The sequence below is a fragment of the Vitis riparia genome, chromosome 10, assembly GCF_004353265.1.
Source record: "Vitis riparia cultivar Riparia Gloire de Montpellier isolate 1030 chromosome 10, EGFV_Vit.rip_1.0, whole genome shotgun sequence".
Classification (NCBI taxonomy): Eukaryota; Viridiplantae; Streptophyta; class Magnoliopsida; order Vitales; family Vitaceae; genus Vitis; species Vitis riparia.
Genome location: NC_048440.1, coordinates 22,849,449 through 22,870,220, shown reverse-complemented (window position 1 = coordinate 22,870,220; position 20,772 = coordinate 22,849,449). Strand labels below are relative to the sequence as shown.

The 20,772-nt window shown below is 36.1% G+C and overlaps 1 protein-coding gene across 6 annotated transcripts; it reads right to left on the bottom strand.

Moving 5' to 3' along the window:
- Nucleotides 1–667: 667 nt before the first annotated feature.
- Nucleotides 668–20,497, bottom strand: LOC117922907 (DNA repair protein RAD16-like). 6 transcript variants are annotated; one of them, XM_034841117.1, is made up of 16 exons: nt 20,230–20,496; nt 20,068–20,133; nt 18,234–19,219; nt 17,212–17,334; nt 17,050–17,123; nt 15,387–15,435; nt 14,052–14,189; nt 13,841–13,926; nt 6,690–6,759; nt 4,178–4,282; nt 3,855–4,097; nt 2,822–2,926; nt 2,568–2,714; nt 1,395–1,483; nt 1,241–1,321; nt 668–1,148 (listed from the first exon to the last, which is right to left on the bottom strand). In XM_034841117.1, the coding sequence occupies exons 1-16, from the start codon at nt 20,264–20,266 to the stop codon at nt 1,085–1,087; spliced, it is 2,463 nt and encodes an 820-aa protein (XP_034697008.1). In that variant the 5' UTR covers nt 20,267–20,496; the 3' UTR covers nt 668–1,084. The 6 variants fall into 6 exon arrangements, 5 of the variants coding, with proteins under 5 accessions (XP_034697008.1, XP_034697010.1, XP_034697011.1 ...); XM_034841119.1 differs by having other exon boundaries at nt 14,052–14,165; XM_034841120.1 differs by lacking the exon at nt 14,052–14,189.
- Between the last annotated feature and the right edge of the window lie 275 nt (nt 20,498–20,772).

Below are 20,772 nucleotides of genomic sequence, written 5' to 3'. Positions count from 1 at the left end.
TATTTCCTCACTTAACACTTTCTTAATATTTCAAAATCTAATATGATTCAACTTACACCATTTTCATCCCTTGAACCTTAGATAAATCTCAAAAAATATAAGTTAAACTCATAGTTAGGGTCTTAGTATCGATTTAAGTCAAATTGGGTGATTTGAGTGTCCTTTGGTGCACAAATCATATCGAATATGTGTTATTAAAGCACATATTTTGGCTCCAATCACTCATAAATGTTTTTTCTACAATTTTTATAAAAATTCTTCCACACCAAAGTCTATCAACATATGTGAATAAGAAATATATAATTTATAAATATCCTCTCTACATGCAAGCCTAAATAAAATAACAAAAATGACAAGTCAATATGATGATATGAATATTGGATAAAGATTCTTTGAGTAAATAAATGAGTAATCTCTTACAAAAATAATTAGTTTTTTCACACAATCTATACAAAAGAGATGTTATTTTTCTCAAAATTAGTCAGCTTGGGTTCAACAGCACTGAGTAAAATCTGTATGACTTCTGATAATTATACTCATGAGATAATGGGGTTTCGATCTTAAACAATAAAATCATCAATAAATGAAACTCACACTCAACATTGTTTTTCATCAAAGCCAAAATATAAGCAGCTTTTAAGCCAAAGCTAAACAAAGACCAATCATATTTTAAGCAATCACCCAATAATAGGAACTTTTGGACAAACAAATCAAGCCCATACATGCTCATATTGCTCCTCTTTCAAGCATTCTCTCTTTTTCCTTTTGCAAAGTATACAAGAAACGATTACAAAGAAGCTTACTTTTGCTACTTGATACAAGGGTGCTCTTAAAGAGGTTCATTGCCAGAAGAAACAGATACTATTGACATTTACAAATAATATGCTACAACACCTAGAACAAGGTCCAATATCCCACCAACCTCCACAAAAGACGGGATTAGCTAAGATGCTGAACACCACTGAACTTCCTCTCTCATTATCCATACGCAGAATCCACTTCATTTTGTTTCACTTTGCCACTTTTTTGGTTTCTCATAATAACCACCAGCCAAATATGTCAGTTTGCCAATTATACCTATGGCTTACATGAAGAAGATGTTGAAGTCCTTAACTGTTAGTTCTTCCTCAAGATTTGGTAAACCAGAACTATAAAATAAATAAACAAGTAATCAATTAGTATGGCAGATAGGGTCTCATCATATATATATATGTATCCAGGTGAACTTATACTCGTTTACCTCTGTGAATTTTGATTTTTCTTTGCTTGCAGCTCCAGAATCCTCTCTTCTATTGTGTTCTCAGTTACAAACTTCACAATTCTAAAAGTTGAAATGTTTCTTGTTAGATGATTTGGTGAGAAGATAGGATCTGTGGATGAAAAATTAGTAGTACCTTACTGCCTTGTGCTGACCGATTCGGTAAACTCCATCACAAGCCTGCAACTCCACAGCAGAGCTAAAGAAGGGTTCCATCAAGAAAACCTAGGGACCATTACAAGAGTAAATTTGAAAAGATAACATACTTAGAACCTAAAGGAAGCAACCAAAGCACTTGTTATTTTCCAACTTCCCGATCGATAGGACTAGTTTGTTGCCATTGCTATTCACAAGGCAACTGACAATATATATAAAAAGATGCACAGGTGGTCTCTATGCTATTCGTTTTTACATTTCATTGATTGTAATTTGTATGCAGAGGAATTGCCTCAGTTTGGACATTTTAGATTTCTTTTTCACCTTTATGCTTTGGTCGTGCCCCTTTTTGTTCGGCGCTTATATAAACAAATAGGTCCAAAAGGACATGTTGATGGATTAAGAGTACCTCTTGATCAAAGCATAAATGACTGTTTTTAACCAAATGACATGTGAATTAAGTGTAGGCTGTTTTACTCAGATTCTTGCAAAACAAACATTTTCTTAACCTAGTTCTAAAACTTGGTCCCTTAGAAATTTACTCTTGGAATGGCATAGGTACTCCAATATGCACAAAGATTACAACCCTTCAACCTTCAGAGGATAAAGTGGATAAAAAAGACAACAAAAAATACAACTCAATCTTGGACAGAATTGTTAATAACAAAATGATTTGAGGATGCAAAATCCTAATCATAAGAATCTTAAGAACTTAAAAAATCAAATAAAAGAGAGATGACTCAATGAAAATCGAAAGGGTAATTTTATTTTGGATTAATTTTCTTTAGAAACTTCTCCATGAAAATATTTTCAATCAAAGGGAGTGCAACTCATGCAAGATAGAATATTTTTCCATCCTCATATCAAGGCAGCTAAGCATTGCTTGGATCAGGGATACTTTGTGTGAAAGTGCAAGGGAAAGAAATAAAAAATAATGGAAAGTAAAAAATAAGTTTAAACTCAATAAATTTGTTATCAAACTTCTTCAAATCCATTCATATTTTACATAGAGAATGGAAAACTTGAAAATTTACAAGTTTTTAATATATCTTCTTCTTTTTTCTTCCTGTTTCCAATAGCAAACAAAACAAGGTAATTCCAAATTCCGTCTGATTTCTCATAGTAAACCAAACAAAAGAAAAGATTCACTCACATAAGATGCAACAGAGAGATTCAGGGAAAGACCTCCAGCTTCTGAAGTAGTGAGTAAGATTCTGCAATCTGAGTCATTAAAGAACCTTGATACCAATGCATTTCTTGCAGCAACATCCCCCACCAGCTTAACACAATTTATTTGAGACTGCAAAGGGATCAATATATGTAAATGGTTATAACCTTGCCATGTTTAAAAAGAAAAAAGAAAAAATAAAATAAAATAAAAATTGAAATCTGCATGTTGTAGTCTACCTTCTGCAAGGAGTAATCAATTAAATCCAAGAAAGAAACGAACTGGCTAAAAACAAGAGCTTTTGCAGAACCATCTGTTTCTACCATGAATCTGATTTCTTCCCTCTTTGAACCATAAAAGTTAAACAATTAAGTTGAAAATAAATAAAGGAATAAAACAATAAACAAAATATAAAAAATCTAGGAAATAGTTAAGATACATGGAGCAAAAGAGAAATGGAGACAACCAATCTGTCATAGTCAGGAAGAAGAATAAAAGATAACTTCAATAATTTTGATATGGAGCATACTCAATTAGAACATTGGTTTTAATAATCCCAGACATACGATATAATTGTGCATAGAATATATTTATATATGTACCATGTGTTCGTTCATGTATTACATTGGAATGAAGCCATAGGTAATCCTAGAAAACCATAGTTTGATTTGACTAGTGCATTTTTCAACCAACATAATGTCACGTCGATAAACATTTTCTAATGAGAGGGTCATTTAGGAAAAAGCATTTAAATGTATCTAAAATACAGTACTTCCATCATTTGCTAGATTATTTAATTGAATCGCTTGCAAGTTAGGATTCAAGCCTTATTCTTAGTCTTCCTGGTCATGGTTTAGGTTCTTTTTGGATGAGGGATTTGAAATTTCTGTAAATTCCATTTAAGATTAATATTGGATCCTAGTGAACACATTACCTATCCATAGATCTAAATCATTGAAGATATGGTTTATTATTTATGTGGTATCCTACATTTTGTAGACAAACATATATCGTGTTAAATGGCAATATTTTGTCATGACTCTAGGAACTTGGATTGTGGAGTTTGATTGCTTATGCTCTTTAGTCTTTGTGATCCCTTATATACACACACACTCGTTTACATGCTTTAGCGGCAAACACTATTGTTATATTTCACATTAAATTATAATGAGTGAACCAGATCAACTAAAAATGAATTTGCAAATTCTCCCATTGACAATTGTTCATTCTTAAATCAAGGACAGGAAAGAGATTATTGTAGATCAGGCATACCAAAGCTTCAATTTTTGTGCTTGTCTGAAACTCATTGAGAGCAATTCTGTTTAAGATACTTGAGGATTTAAAGTCATTAAAGGTTGTTCCAGAACCAGCATAGTTCTTCAATGTGGAATCATTCTTCTTCATTGCTGATTTAACAGAAAATGGTGCTGAGCATGCAGGACATAAAGCTACTCCAAAGGCTGGAGCAAGAGACTGCAGGCAAGTCTTACAAAAGACATGCTTGCAAGATGCAACCTGAAATAGAAAGGAAAACAGAAAATCCTTCTTTGACACTGGATGGTGCTATGTAAGAGACTACAAGAATGGTAACTCACCACTTTATCTTCCAAGGCCTCATGACAAATGCCACAGACTTGATCATTAGTAGCCAAACCAATCATATATTTAGAATAAATCACAAGATATGGGTGATTGAGTGCCTGTGGAGTTACAAATTAGTCAAATGCATTGGTAAAAACTTTTTTCATTGGTTGGCATTGAAAGTGTAAAACTACATGTTTCCATTAGAAGGCCTAAAGAAATTAACTCAAACTTTATCAAAAGTTGGCCTTTTGGATTGGTACTTAAAAATCCCTATTGTAATGTCCTGGATAATAGTTAAGGAGCCACTAAATTCTCATGCTATAGAAACTAGAATGGTCACTGACCTCAAGTAGGCTTGGAGCAAGTTCATTGTTTGCATACAACAACAATGGAGTTCTTTGAAAGTCCACTATTTATGAATGTCCATGTCATGGGAAAATAAAAATAAAAAAAATAATTCAGGAAACATGCAAGTTTTCACAATTTAAAGTGCATTGGTGACTGATTCCAAGCAGGGGTGCAGGTTCCAGAACAATAAGTGCAGTATACAGTGGAGTTCTTCAAAATATTTGCATTTTCTCTTTTACTTCACAGGAAACGAAAAATAAATAAATAAAGTAATGAACATAGCTGTAAATTTTCAAGTTCTGAAGAGTTTTCAAGCTCCTGTGGATTAGTTAGGTGAGACCAAATCCTTAACAGAAACTCAAATCCTCCTATCCTTCTTTTGCTTATGTTCAAGGATTAACCCATAAGTAGGCAGGAATAGTGAAGAGAGAGACAATAAATAGGCAAGTTGATCATGTTGCTTTTAATAAGAGTCAATCTCCCTCATTTGACAAACAAAATTTCATTTCAAAATTCACCACCAAAGGATCAGAAACAACTGAAGAGTTTAAGCTGAAACACAAAATCAAGACGCTCCAAAGTGATTAAGTTTCAAATAAACTAATTTGTTCACTCTTAAAAGATAGTAGTGTTGTGAATGGCAGACAATTCCTTTCCCTCCATCATAAATTATCAAACAGCCTCCATACACAACACCTCACCCAAGTCCATCCTCTGCCCCTCCTTCCACATGTGATGTCTGTAGGCCCTACTCAAAACGCCATTCAAAGCCCATAAAAAAGCAAATCCAATACCTATATAACCAAAACAACTAAAAAAGGGGAAAACAGGTCCCCTTTGTCTCAAACCGCAAAAAAATTGTCCAAAAAGGCCTATTAAACTTCTATTGATGAGTATGAAAAAAAAACTAACAAAATACAAAGCTATGATCCATATCTCAAATCTCTCTATAAACCCTATTTAATTCCTAACTCACATAACCACCTAATTACATGCCTTTTGCACTATCTAACTTGCACAAAACTCCTTATCTACCTACTGAATTGTAGAACCTAAATAGTTCTTCCTTATAGCAGGAAATAATTGCTATCTCCAAAACATGCATTTTGGCTTGATTGTCCGACCATGACATTCAATCATCTAATTTAAAGACTTGTTCCTTTTATGATCACTTCTAAACAAGCTAATAAGTTCATTATCTCCATTATCCACTTGTGTCATCCTTTCTAGAACCAACAAGGCAAACACAATAGTAATGCTCTTCTCAAAAAGGTATCCCTCATGGAACTCTTACAAGACTCTCATCAAATCCTTGCACTCCAGATAGAAGCCTTGATGCAAATCAAAGGCTTTAACCACCTCCAGCTCTCTCACAGTGCTAGCCACTTCTTATACTTCTTCAAAAGGTGTCCAACAATGCCTTCCTGTATCATCCATGTAACTTTGCTTCTTTGTTCCTTCTCTCTTCAAATCTTAAGTTCCCAATACTTTTCAAATTTACCATTTCATCATTTTATTTAATTTTAACTGTATTTGCCAAAAAAAAAATTATATTGTTGTTTATGAACATAACCCAAAAAAGTCACACATCCCAATTGGGGTTAATTGCATGAATCCTCTCTTTCCATTCGGTTCTAAGAGTTATTCGATTTTTTACTTGAGCAAATACCCGAGAGACTAAAGCTTTCATTCATATAATCACTAACTAAAATCTGCCACCTATGTGCTAATTTAGGCACTTGAGGGTTAGACTAACTTTTATTTTTTATTTTTTGATAGGGAGGGTTAGACTGAATATAAATGATGGCTTAGGCAACACTATAGGCAATTTTGAACTCATTGATGTTTCTTGAAGAGGCAAACTGAACCTGGTGGAAGATAATACTAAGGAACTTGAAGAGACAACGCAGTGTGCATTTCCAAAGCTAACATGTTCTCAACATCGCAGAAGTTACAGAAATGAACAATTGAACTAGTAGAGATGAATATTAAGAAAAATCAACTAACGCAGGATTTATGGTAGAGGTGGCAAGATATCTCTTGATGTTTCTAGGAGAGCTCTGGTGAACATGGTCAGATAATGGCAAATTAACTTATTTCCAAGATCTAAATGGACTGATATAGAGAGGAAATTCTATATCAAAACAATGCAAGAAAAGCATATTCATGCTTCACCTTCTGCAACTGTGTCAAAAGTCTAATTATGCAAGTGCAATTTATCCATGAGTGCTCAGCCGTAACATATCTGCATGCCACAAAGCACAACAATAAAGCATGTCCTCAATCAACTTCAGCATAACAATTATACAAATAAGAAAAGAAAAGGAAATGAAGTGAACTTTAGTAGCATTAAAGACAAGCTAAGATTTAATTCTAACGTACAGAGTATGTGAAGCCACAAGGAATACCAACTCCATATCAAGATATGACTTGTGTAGTTATGGTTAAGAAAATTCCTAAGGTAAATGTTAAAAGTACTAATTATGGAGGAAAGGTAGAATATGCCTAACATTGACAAGTTTGCTTATATGTGGTGGATACATCATATGGACAACCAATCCATGTAGGTGTTTTTGAATAAGAAAGCAGTTGATTTAGTCCCAATCCACCTTAATTTACATAAAATAATTTCCTACTGCATTTTCTCATCACATGGATATGTCAAAATGAATGATGTACTTCTAAGGATACATTTAACACATCATCATACTCTAAATTATAGGAAAAAAATGGATACTTTCAAAATTAATGTCTAAGAATTTGAGGATTAGATGGACTTAACCACCTACATTCACACCAAGGCCTTACTCTTGCTCTCAAGTATGTGGTGCATGTTGAAGCCCCACTAATTTGTAAAGGTGACTTTACCCTACATGGTGCTCTCATGGAAAAATCAAGTCAATCTATGCATCAAGCCCATAGAATTGTTATTTTTATGCTAGAAACCTTAGATGCTGCATACAAGGACAAATATGTTCATATTTATTGGTTGTAATGCATAGTCAATGTAAATTTGATGTTATTTGCCTTAAATGCAAGGCCTAAACACATGTCATGTTTGTCTTGATGGTGTCATGCATAAAAAGGTTCCAATACATTTTTTTTTATATATAGGTAAATTTTTGTCCCCATTGGGACTTGAACCTGGAACTTCCCACAAACCCTCTCATCCCTTTACCACTTGAGCCAAAAAGGGTTCCAATACATCAAACCTACCTTTTCCACATTATAGTTCAATGCAAATATCAGTCACTAAATACAACTGAACATTGCATAGGCATAGAAATAACAAAAATAGGCATTGTCAAAGACTCTTAAATAAGCCTAACAAGAGCTCCTATGTTTGTTTAGGCAATACTAAAAATATTTCTTCTCGTGGAAGCCCTTTTTGGAAAGCAAAGCCATTATTGCTTTCCATGAAAGTCCTCTTTATGGCTTATGTGAAAAAATTCCCCTTTTAAAATCATGACTTTAGTTTCATCTTTAGCTTCTAAATAAATTCAAAGAAAGAATTTACTCCAAAAAGACCTTCTTTTTTTTTTTTTTTTTTGATAGGTAAATTGTTGGGGGTTAGTGGGATACACCCAAAAAAGTCTATAACAATACTCAAATTTAAAGTAGGCTAATAGAATGAAGTAGCAATCTAAAGGCGGGTGGCAAGGGCCAAAGTAAAAACTAGTCTTCCATGTACTAAGAGCCAAAAATTAGAGAATTAATCATTCAAACTAACATATAAGAGAAAGAGGCGAGAACGAGGGTTAGAGTAAATCCTTATCTTCTATGTTCTCAATGGCTTTTCCTTTCTTCAATAACCAATTAAAAGGAATGGAAAATTGCACCAGGGCAAATAAACACATGCTAAAATGTATGAAATCTACAACATTTTTTCTTTTTTTTTGATAGGTAAAGATAATTCATTAAGAGCCAAAAGGCTAGAGAAAGGGTATGAAATCTACAACATAGTTAACTAATATATATGATGTCAAATTTTGGTCAAAAAAAAAAAAAAAAAACATGTTAGGTTAATCGAAAAAGGGAAACATTCTATACATTCATGCTTGTTGAATATAATGTATTTATAGTGTATAACCTTTCCTTGTTAATATAGGACACATGTATGGTAGTTAGGACTCCTAGCCTTGTATATATATATATTTCTCAATTGTAAGTAGATAATTACATTAATGAGAATTAAGGTTTTTCTTCTTTCTCTCTCTCTCAACATGGTATCAGAGCCAAGGAAGAAAACCTAATTCTTTCCTGTTTCCCGTGTCATCAACTCCGGGAAACCTTCCGGTGACCGTGTTTCATTCCGGTCACGTTCCCCATCTCCCAATACTTTCTGGTCAGTCGGATCGTCGACAGAAACCACTCACCGCCGGTGAACTTTTCCGGCGAACCTTCCGGCGAACTTTCCGGCGACGTATTTTTCCGACACCGACCATACCAGAAGGAGCGCCTGGAGGAGATCTACAACTTTTGTGAAGGCACCGGCACCAAAATCTCATCCACGCGCCGTCCACGCGCAAATTTCCGACCGGCGGCTGAATCTCACGCGCCGGCGCGTGAGGGCGCGTGAGGCCTTTTCCGGCGACGCGCCTCCTCCTCCAGCTTCGCCTGACGCCGACCAGCCTCCCTACCTCCCTGGTTCTCCCATCCGAGCCCTACACGTACCTCTTTTGGGGATTTTTGTCTCCGTGGGCCCTCCAAACAGTCTTTCCGGCGAAGCTCCGACTACTTTTTCTCCACTCCAATCCCTGCACATGCCTTGGGAAGTGTTCTTCTACCTTTCTGGTGGTACCACACCGCGATCTGAGGCCGTCTCCCTTTTTCGGTGGTGCCACGCCGCAATCTGAAGCCGTATTAGGGCTCTCTTCGATCCAAACATACTTCATTCTCCAGATAAGTAGATATGACTACTAAAAATTCCATTTTTTCCGCTGTTATATCTGGATCTCCTATGATTACTTCGGAGAAATTGGTTGGCAGTGACAATTATCTTTCCTGGTCTGCCTCTGTTGAACTTTGGTTTATGGGTCAAGGATATGAGGATCACTTGATTACACAGGAGGCAGATATCCCTGAGGTTGACCGCGTACAGTGGAGGAAGATAGATGCACAGTTATGTAGTGTATTATGGCAATCGGTTGATCCCAAGGTTCTTCTTCATCTTCGGGCCTACAAAACTTGTTTTAAATTTTGGACTCAAGCCAAAGGATTATATACGAATGATATCCAGCGTCTTTATAAGGTGGCTTCTGCTATTGTCCATCTCAGCCAACAGGACTTGGATCTATCTACTTATATTGGCCAGATTGCCTCTCTTAAGGAGGAGTTCTTGACGGTGATGCCTCTTACTCCTGATGTTGGGGCTCAACAAACACAGCTTGACAAGTTCTTCATGGTTCTTACTCTTATTGGCCTCCGTCCGGATCTTGAGCCTGTCCGCGATCAGATTCTTGGTAGTTCATCAGTTCCGTCCTTGGATGATGTGTTTGCTCGCCTCCTCCGTATCTCCTCCACTCAGACTTTGCCATTTGATAGCACTTCAGATTCTTCTGTGTTAGTTTCTCAAACTAACTCTCGAGGAGGCCGCAGTGGTACCCGAGGTAGAGGTCAACGTCCTTATTGCACCTATTGCAATAAACTTGGCCACACTCGCGATCGTTGCTATCAGTTACATGGACGACCTCCTCGCACTGCCCATGTGGCCCAGTCCTCTGATTCTCCGCTGCCTCAGCCTCCGAGCTCTTCCGCATCTCAGGCTTCTGTTGCCTCTGTTGCCCAGCCTGGTAATGCCTCTGCTTGCCTTACCCACACATCTTCTCTTGGACCCTGGATTCTAGATTCTGGAGCTTCTGATCACTTATCTGGTAATAAGGATCTTTTCTCCTCTATTACTACTACCTCTGCTTACCTACTGTTACCTTAGCTAATGGTTCTCAAACTGTGGCTAAAGGTATTGGTTTGGCCCTTCCTCTGCCTTCTCTACCTCTCACTTCTGTCCTTTATACTCCTGAATGTCCTTTTAATCTTATTTCCATCAGCAAAATCACTCGTACTCTTAATTGCTCTATTACCTTTTCTGATAAATTTGTGACCTTGCAGGACCGGAGTATGGGGAAGACGATTAGCATAGGACGTGAGTCTCAAGGCCTCTATCACCTCACCTCGGATTCATCTCCTGCAGTTTGCATTTCCACTGATGCTCCTCTCCTCATTCACAATCGTCTGGGCCACCCTAGTCTCTCCAAGTTCCAGAAGATGGTCCCTCGTTTTTCCACTTTATTGTCGCTTCCGTGTGAGTCATGTCAGCTTGGGAAACATACTCGTGTCTCGTTCCCAAAGCGTTTGAATAATCGGGCAAAGTCTCCTTTTGAGCTTGTCCACACTGATGTTTGGGGTCCTTGTCGGACTGCGTCTACTTTAGGATTTCAGTATTTCGTCACTTTCATTGATGATTATTCTCGATGTACTTGGTTATTTTTAATGAAAAATCGAGCTGAGTTATTCTCTATTTTCCAGAAATTTTATGCTGAAATCCAAACCCAGTTCAATATTTCTATTCGTGTGTTACGCAGTGACAATGCCAGGGAATATTTTTCAACCCCATTTACTTCGTTTATGTCTCATCATGGGATTCTTCATCAATCTTCTTGTGCTCATACTCCTCAACAAAATGGGGTAGCTGAACGCAAGAATCGACATCTTGTTGAGACAGCTCGTACTCTCCTCCTCCATAGTAATGTTCCTTTTCGTTTTGGGGGGACGTTGTTCTTACCGCTTGTTATTTGATTAATCGTATGCCCTCCTCTGTCTTACATGATCAGATTCCTCACTCCCTTCTCTTCCCTGACCAACCACTTTATTTCCTTCCTCCTCGTGTCTTTGGTTGTACTTGCTTTGTTCATATTCTCACTCCTGGACAGGACAAGCTTTCCGCCAAAGCCATGAAGTGTCTCTTCTTGGGATACTCCAGACTTCAGAAGGGTTATCGTTGTTATTCCCTTGAGACTCATCGATACTTTATCTCCGCTGATGTCACCTTCTTTGAGGACTCCCCATTCTTTTCCACCACTTCTGAGTCTCTTCCTGTTTCTGAAGTCTTGCCTATTCCCATTGTCTCCCCACCTGATGCTATGCCTCCTCGACCACTTCAGGTTTATCATCGTCGCCCTCGTGTCGTTGCTCCTCTCCCTTTTGCTAAGGCACCTGCTAACTCACTTCCTATCCCTTTGGCTTCACCTACCCCGACTCTGCCTTCTCCTAATGACTTACACATTGCTGTTCGGAAAGGTACTCGCTCTACTCGTAATCCTCATCCTATTTACAATTTTTTGAGTTATCATCGATTATTTCACCCTATTCTGCTTTTGTTTCTGCTATATCCTCTGTTTCTCTTCCAAAGAGCACCCATGAAGTCTTTCCCATCCAGGCTGGCGACAGGCAATGGTGGATGAAATGGCTGCTCTGCACTCTAATGGCACTTGGGATCTTGTTGTTTTACCCTCGGGTAAATCTACCGTTGGCTGTCGTTGGGTCTACGCAGTTAAGGTTGGTCCTGATGGTCAGGTTGATCGCCTTAAGGCCCGCTTAGTTGCTAAAGGCTATACTCAGGTTTATGGTTCTGATTATGGTGACACATTCTCTCCGGTTGCCAAGATTGCTTCTGTCCGTCTGCTTCTCTCCATGGCTGCCATGTGTTCTTGGCCTCTTTATCAATTGGATATTAAAAATGCATTCCTTCATGGTGATCTTGCCGAGGAAGTTTATATGGAGCAACCTCCTGGTTTTGTTGCTCAGGGGGAGTCTGGTTTAGTATGCAGGTTACGCCGTTCTCTATATGGCTTGAAACAATCTCCTCGAGCATGGTTTGACCGTTTTAGTTCTGTTGTTCAAGAGTTTGGCATGCTTCGCAGTACAGCAGACCATTCAGTTTTCTATCATCATGACTCTTTGGGGCAGTGTATTTATCTGGTTGTTTATGTGGACGACATCGTCATTACAGGCAGTGATCAGGATGGTATTCAGAAACTAAAGCAACACCTTTCTACCCACTTTCAGACCAAAGACTTGGGGAAACTCAAGTATTTCTTGGGAATTGAGATAGCTCAATCCAGTTCTGCTGTGGTCCTTTCCCAAAGGAAGTATGCTTTAGACATCCTGGAAGAAACCGGTATGTTAGACTGTAAACCGGTAGACACACCTATGGATCCGAATGTCAAACTTGTACCAGGACAGAGGGAGCCTTTAGGAGACCCCGGGAGATATCGACGGCTCGTAGGTAAATTGAACTATCTCACCATTACTCGTCCAGACATTTCTTTTCCTGTGAGTGTTGTTAGTCAATTCCTACAGTCACCATGTGATAGCCATTGGGATGCTGTAATCCGCATTCTTCGATATATCAAAAGTACACCAGGCCAAGGTGTGTTGTACGAGAACAGAGGTCATACTCAGGTTGTTGGTTACACAGATGCAGATTGGGCTGGCTCACCCACAGATAGACGTTCCACTTCAGGGTACTGTGTTTTTATTGGAGGTAATCTAATATCTTGGAAGAGTAAGAAACAAGATGTAGTGGCCAGATCTAGCGCTGAAGCCGAGTATCGAGCTATGGCTTTGGCAACATGTGAACTCATATGGTTGAGACATCTTCTTCAAGAGTTGAGATTTGGAAAGGATGAACAGATGAAACTCATATGTGATAACCAGGCCGCATTACATATTGCATCCAATCCAGTCTTTCATGAAAGGACCAAACATATTGAAGTTGACTGTCATTTCATTAGAGAGAAGATCGCATCAGGATGTGTTGCTACAAGTTTTGTTAATTCAAATAATCAACTAGCTGACATCTTCACTAAATCTCTCAGAGGTCCTAGGATTAAATATATTTGTAACAAGCTTGGTGCATATGACGTATATGCTCCAGCTTGAGGGGGAGTGTTGAATATAATGTATTTATAGTGTATAACCTTTCCTTGTTAATATAGAACACATGTATGGTAGTTAGGACTCCTAGCCTTGTATATATATATATTTCTCAATTGTAAGTAGATAATTACATTAATGAGAATTAAGGTTTTTCTTCTTTCTCTCTCTCTCAACAATGCTCATATGTGTATATATGTGTTTATGTATGTATCCGTGTCCTAGTACATGAAGTGAAACCTAGAACCTTCCTTTAGCCAAGTCTTAGGGCTTGGGAGAAGAAAGAATCATATCGAAAGAAGTTAATAACAAATTGATTTTATAGCTAAACACTAAAGAAAAAAAGAAAAAAAAGATATGGTATAGAACTTGGTTGTGGAAGGATGACACACCTGTTAAAATATGATCGATATTTTTCATATAGTGTCCTATAATACTCTTCTTCTCTAATATCTAATGCACATCGTCTCACTCTAACCTGTAAAAAATAAGGAAACAAGAAAGTCAAAAAAAAAAAAAAAAAAAAGACAAAAAAAAAAAAGGAAAAAAAAAATAGCTCAAGGATATTATTTATGAAAAAGTAGTTAGAAAAGCTACACCCACAATTTTAGTTGGAAGGCAAAGTTCGTTTCTACTTTCTTTAGTGCGCCTTAACATTATACTTTTCAGAATCTTTTGGGTTACCAAAGTCTTGGCTCTTCTTTTTGCATCACCTTCCTGTCTCATTGGTTTACCAACATACTAACAAAGAACAATTAATAGATATAACCAAGGTTCAATAAATGAATTGAATTTTAAATCCTGTTGACAGTTGAGTGAAAACAAAATTCGAGTATCATAAGTTTTAAGATCCATTATGACACTCCAAAGAAGTTACTTCAGAACAAAAAGAAATTTCCAAAATTAAGAAACACGCTATTCATAGATTTCTCTATCACCAAACAAAATAACTGTTGCATTGGAACCAAAAGCACACAAAGAGGATACAAAGAAATTTTTTATTAAATATGTCCAATTTATCTTTTCAAGTATGTTACCAATTTGAAACTCAAAAATGATTCAAAATTGAAAATTTTTAGAAAGTAAGAAAACCATTTTGTTGATCCTATGATAACACATTAGTTAAAATTTTTAGAAAGTAAGAAAACCATATTGTTGATCCTATGATAACACATTAGTTCTCATGTTGAGTATCATAATTTCTTCAAACTTCTTGTTTTATAAATGAACTCTAGCTCTTCCTACTTTTTCACATTATTCATTGATTTTACTTTTTTGAAATTCCAATCGAAATTCCTAACATGAAAAAGAAAAAAGGACATGTCCTTACTAAAATTAGGCTTCCTTAATGATAAAGAGGGGTATTACCAAACATAGTTTGCAGGATTTTTGCAGCTAGATGCATAACATTATCCTACCCATCAATATCTGGCTTTTCCCCTATCTTTCATAAATAAAATCACATGAAATTGTTTTAATTGAGACCCTCAAATTTGATAGAATTTTAGATCTAGAGTATATTCTCAGATTCAGGATTTTTACTAAGGCTACATTTGAATCATGGAAACTATTAAGGAAGTATAGGAAGGAAGAAAACAAGGAGGAAAAAGAGAAAGAAAGAAAAAAAAAAAGGAAAATAAAAAAATATATCAATTTGAACATATTAACTTTTTTACTAGGTTGTTTTTCCAATACTATTCCTATTTTAGAGAATAAAGAATTTTAAATGCATAGGGTTTTCAATAATTCTCATTATATTTCATTTTCTTTCATGTTTTTTGTGACAATACAAACAAGAGAATTGGAGCTTCCATCATATTGCTTTTTCCTTTTCCCATTACATTCAATAATCCAAATGGAGTTTAAAATCCTTTGCACCAAGATCCAATCATTGAGGTTAGGATTCAAGAAACAATATGATTGATAATGTAAAACTACCTTTTTCCACCAGGAAAAGCAATAATTATGAGCACAACGATGTTCGGGCCTACAAGTGTAGAGCATAAGTCAAATGTGAAGTGAAAATAAAATCGCATTTACAAATTGTAAAAACAAGGAAAAGATAATGATTTCTTTATGATACTTAATAGGAAAAATCAACTTCGATATATTAACTAGTGCGATGCCTAGCTAGCACACTTAGAATACACTTAAAATAGTGAAAATTTCTCATGAAAAAGTAGAAAAGAAAAGGAACTTAAGGGTGTCAACACTCAAACCAAAGGATTAATAGAGTCTCACCTCTCACATCTTAAAGTGCTAAGAGATCTCCCTAAACTTTATATTGTCCATTCAATAACAACACATTTCTATAGAAAACATACATCCACCTAAGTGGGTGTCAAATATAAAAAAAAATAAAAATTTCTTTGTCCATTCTTAATATCATCATACATCTAAAGAGGACATGTCTATTGCCTCACATGCATTCCAACACCAAGGCAATATCAACAAGTAACACAACCAAGAAATATTAGAGCCTTGGAAGAAAAAACACACGTGACAAATCATTATAATGCTTTGAAAAGAAAGACAATCAATGTCCATGTTGCAATAAATGTGCATACCCTATTAGCTTTTGGAATAATCTATACTAATCTATCTATTATTATGTAGATAAAACAGCCAAATTGTTGTTTATCTCAAATTCGATTTTCTTAAAAATATTATAAAACAAAAAATCATATCATCTTAAAATATATTTTTAAAGAAAAACACAACTTTTTCAAATAGTAATCATTTACAACACCACAACTTCCCAATACTCCTCTAAGAAAAATCATCCAATCTTTAAATTACTCTTCCTTGGTGTCAAAAAATGTTGTTCCACACTTGAAGTGTTTTTTTTTTAAGTAATAATTGTTTTTATGTAGATTAGAAGGTTGTTCATTCCCTGATTCCTCCTTTCTGTCATTTGCCTTTGTCTTCCTTTTACAAATTCTTACATGAACTTGAATTTGCTTCTTTTTCTTTAATCTTAAAGTAAATTCTTTATAGTAAAAATTCGATTAATCATATAAGCTGACTTTTTAACACAAATTATAAATTTTGACAAATTTTTTTACATACACTGAAATTTTAGGAAGAGGATTATAAAACTATTCTCCAATGACAACAAAGACATCCTGATACTAATTTTTTGAATTGTAGATCTTCTAGAATTGTTTGTTAGATAATAAATTGTCACTAAAAGAACTTTTTTTCTTAAGGAGAAATCTATGCAAGATTTTCTCTTTTTCTCAAAGATAATAATTGTTCATTATACATCTTACCAATTTTTATTATCAATTTATGTCTACAATAAGGTTTTTCTCACACGTGCATTTATTTGTTTTTGGTGACTAATACTAATAATATGCCAGCAAGCTTTAATATGTGAATAGGGACAATATAACAAAATCTATATACATTTAAAAGTGGCATTGACCTAGTACCAATATAGTTTTTACTGGAAGCTATTTCGATCCAAAATTCATAGGTCATGGTATGTCCAAATAAGGACACTGAGAAGCCAATTAATAACAAACATACATCACACTCCAGTTGTAGAAATAAAAATACATTCTTGAATAAGTGCATGTAAAAATTATTCAATACATACATGATACTAACTGATTTCCAGTCACAAGAACGACAAAAGTAGTATGCATAAGGAAAAATTTGCAGGAAGCGGATCTGCATACACAAAAAAAAAGTATCAAACTTATCTCCAAATCTAAAACCTATACCATGCTAACCTAATGGTGATTTGGAGTACACTAACCAGTGAGTAAAGATCTTGGAAATTATTCTGAACTGGAGTGCCGCTTAAAGCCCATTTGTATGAAGACTTCAAAGAAAAAATTGCTCTTGTAGTATAACAATTTTTGTTTCTTATGGAGTGAGCCTACATCAAAGCACAAAAACTGTTGTAAATAATTTCATAGGCACATTATGTTGAAACTTTTCACAAAATATTTACCATTTTTGTTCAAGTGAACCAAAACTTCTATCTAATTTATGACTTCTTCAAAAGTCAATGACATACATTTGGCCTAAATAGATTCCAGCTATGTGGCAGACCCATAGCCCATCAAAAGAAATACTAAATTGCACTTATTTATCAGCCCACTGTCATCTTCCTCTTGGAAGGAATAGTAGTTGAAGGATAAAGTACTAGAAACCGAAAAAATTACTTGTCAAATCATAGAGTCGTGACAAATTTTATTGAAACATGTTTGCATCCTACAAACCACAGTGAGTTGAATTCCCACCTGGTAACCTGAGGTCACATGACAAGGCCTCTAAATAAAATTGAGCCCTTAGCATACTTTTGTATGTCAATTCTAGTACATGCATCTTTCAAACCTATATACACATATACATACACATAAACATATCATCTAACAACCCAAACACCAAGTTCAGGGGCATTATGGTCAATTCACATCAAACTCAAGGCCCAACATGTGAAATGGCCCTAAAAACAAAACAAACTGTGGCAGATCAGGGGCATCCCATACATAGATAGATTTTATTGAAACATGATTATATACGACTCACCTCAGCTGGTTGAACTCCTAACTAGTAACATGAAATCACTTGAGAAGGCCTCTAGACACCATTGAGGCCTTGGCATATGTGATTATCAATCTCAGTACATGCATATATACATATACATATACATACAATACAGACATGAATGCACACATATCTACCATGCCTAAATTTATCAAAAAATTCTGATTGAACCTTTTCACACATAAGATACTTCAGTATGATTTTAGTAGATTGATGCAAATATACCTCATCCAGAATAATCCGTTGCCACTTAATTGAGTGCAAAGAGAATTCCGTAGTGATTGATGGACTTGACTTGAAAGACGAAGTGTCTGCCTTCTTTTTCTGCTTAGGATTCTTCTTTTTTTTAGTGCAAGAACTCTTCCCTCTACTACCATCAGAATCACTTGTATTATCTTCTGAACTTGCACATCTTGCTTCCATTTTGGAAGATTTCAGTTTCTCCTCAGACTCTCTCTCATCAGTTCCAAATCTCCTTCCTTTACAATAAAATGTGTTGTGTGAAGCAAGATCTTCGGGAAACCTCCACTTCCCACACAATTCACACCTTGCCATGTAAGAGGTCTTGTATTTTGTAAACATAGTCTGATAAGTTGTCAGAACAAAATCATAACTCGATAAGTCATGAACCACCTTGTTTCTGTCATCCCCGTGATAGACCAACACTTTGGTGCTCCCTTGAGGTGTACAACGACCAATCTCCTTCTCCCAATGCGACAGACAAACTGGAGGACAAATAATGAGTGTGCATCTAGTTTCTGGCAATTCTGCTGTCTGTGAACTGGATGAAGGTAATGCTTTAGATGGTCTAGCGTCAATTCTATGGATTGGCTTTTTTGCAAGAACCAGTGCAATGACTTGGATTGTTTTCCCCATTCCCATCTCATCTGCAAGAAGCCCTCCTCTAAAAGGTGACTCCTCCTGCTCTAAAGCCCAAGTCAGCCATTCCTTTTGGTGGCTCAAAAGAGGTACAAGAAAAAGTGGGGGTGCCTCAGTAGTTTCCAAAATCACTTCATCTTCGAAATCAATAAGATGGTTTTTTATTTCAAAAAAATCTAGAAATGTCTCATAATCTTCTTCCAAAACTTTCCACTGTAGTTTCGGTTTGCTCTGTTGCTTTTTTCGCCCTCTCTTTGGTCTATGCTCTGATGCATCTTCCTTATCATCATCAAAAACATCTTGAAGTCTCCCTTCATCATCTTTCTCCCTTTCTGGTTCATCAAGTATTTGTAAAGAAACAATACCAAAATTAGGTTAAAAAATTTCTCTAATTTGAGAAACCACAAACACAAGCAATAAAAAATTCTATAGAATGACCACCTGAATCTAGGGCTAAAGTTTTCTGTCTCAACAAATGCTAAAAACAAAGCACTCAAGTCCCTTGATCCAAATACAACCATTCAATTTAGGCCATAAACTCAAAGCTTCATTTTCTTAGCTTTTCTTCAATTTTACCAAAAATGAATGCTGAGTAGATACTCTTCGGATTAGGTTTTCTATATACATGTAGACACATACATTTACACAAACACATCACATTTTATTGCTACCTGAAGTGAAGTTAAACTTTCTCAAATTCAGCAACTACAATTGCTGAGGCAAAGGGAGAATAAGGGAAAATGTTCATCCAAATTTGCCTAGTTCAGCTAATTGGCATGGAAGATTTGACATTTTCATTCCATATAACAAAAGGAACAAGAGCCATAAGGTCAAATTTTCATGACTGGACAGAACAACTACCTTATTTCTCAGAAAGCAAAGAAGACAAAGAAACTTCCTATTACAGAATTCTCCAGTTTAAAGGTACCAATCCCCAGTTTGGTTACTCAGAAATTTGAAGAAAGAAAATAAAAGAAAACGAATCTTGATTCTCATGAAAAATGAAACTCCAACACAATAAAATCCAAATAATAGTACAATTTTAAGTTTGTCATTCTTTCTGGTGCCAAATAACATAAACCTAAAACTCAAACTCCCAATTATTTTCTTTTCCTGCATTTTCTTACCAACCAAACATACCAAATCACCAAAGAAAACAAGGACCCCACAAAACACAAACCTTCCTCGCCAGCGCTGTCCTCCTCCTCCTCTTCTTCAGAACTTTCTAGGGCTGCAAAGCTCTTAGCTTTTCAATAAGGAGAAAAGAAAATGAGTCGGAGATTGGGAGTAGAAGTATAAGATAAAATGGTGAAACACAATTAACAAAACTTCTGATACTCACGTGGAAGGGCAGCGATGCGATTAGACCTGCGAACCATGTTTGGAAAGACCGAAAATGATGGAATGAAAAGTTAGGGTTTTGTTGCAGTTTGCTGAGAATTTCAGAGATTGAAAAGGCATAAGTCGGTTAGTGGCACTCTGGAGTCTTGAGCTCCCTTGGGCGGGAAAGTTGTTTGTGGCTTTTTTATTTATTCACGGAGTCAGTCCTCGCACGTGCCAGACGTTAAGATGTGAGAGGTGAGACTATTAATACATCCGATTTGGGTGTTATTGTATTGTCTCGTATCGCTCGGGGAGCGAATGGTGAAGAGTAGGGTTTTCACAACAAACTATAGAGGCCTTTATTTAGAGTGCAAGCATGATAAAGAAGTAAAATTAAAGTCTGGCAAGTCATGTGTGTGCCACTACAGCTTTGAATTGAACAATATCGAGTAGAGAGTAGACTTATAACAAAATATTGGAAGTATATTAGTGAGGGCACTAGGCCCCAATGGAGGTGGACTATAGTATCCCACATTACTTAGGGAGTGAATGATGAAAAGTC

Excerpts from the sequence above, each read along its gene's own strand:
- LOC117922907 (XM_034841117.1), bottom strand. The coding sequence starts at position 20,266 with ATGGTTCGCAGGTCTAATCGCATCGCTGCCCTTCCAC. Across the intron at positions 17,335-18,233 it reads AACGGATTATTCTGGATGAG|GCTCACTCCATAAGAAACAA; the intron begins GTATATTTGCAT and ends GCTTTGATGTAG. Across the intron at positions 13,927-14,051 it reads TTTGCCTTCCAACTAAAATT|GTTAGAGTGAGACGATGTGC; the intron begins GTGGGTGTAGCT and ends TATTTTTTACAG.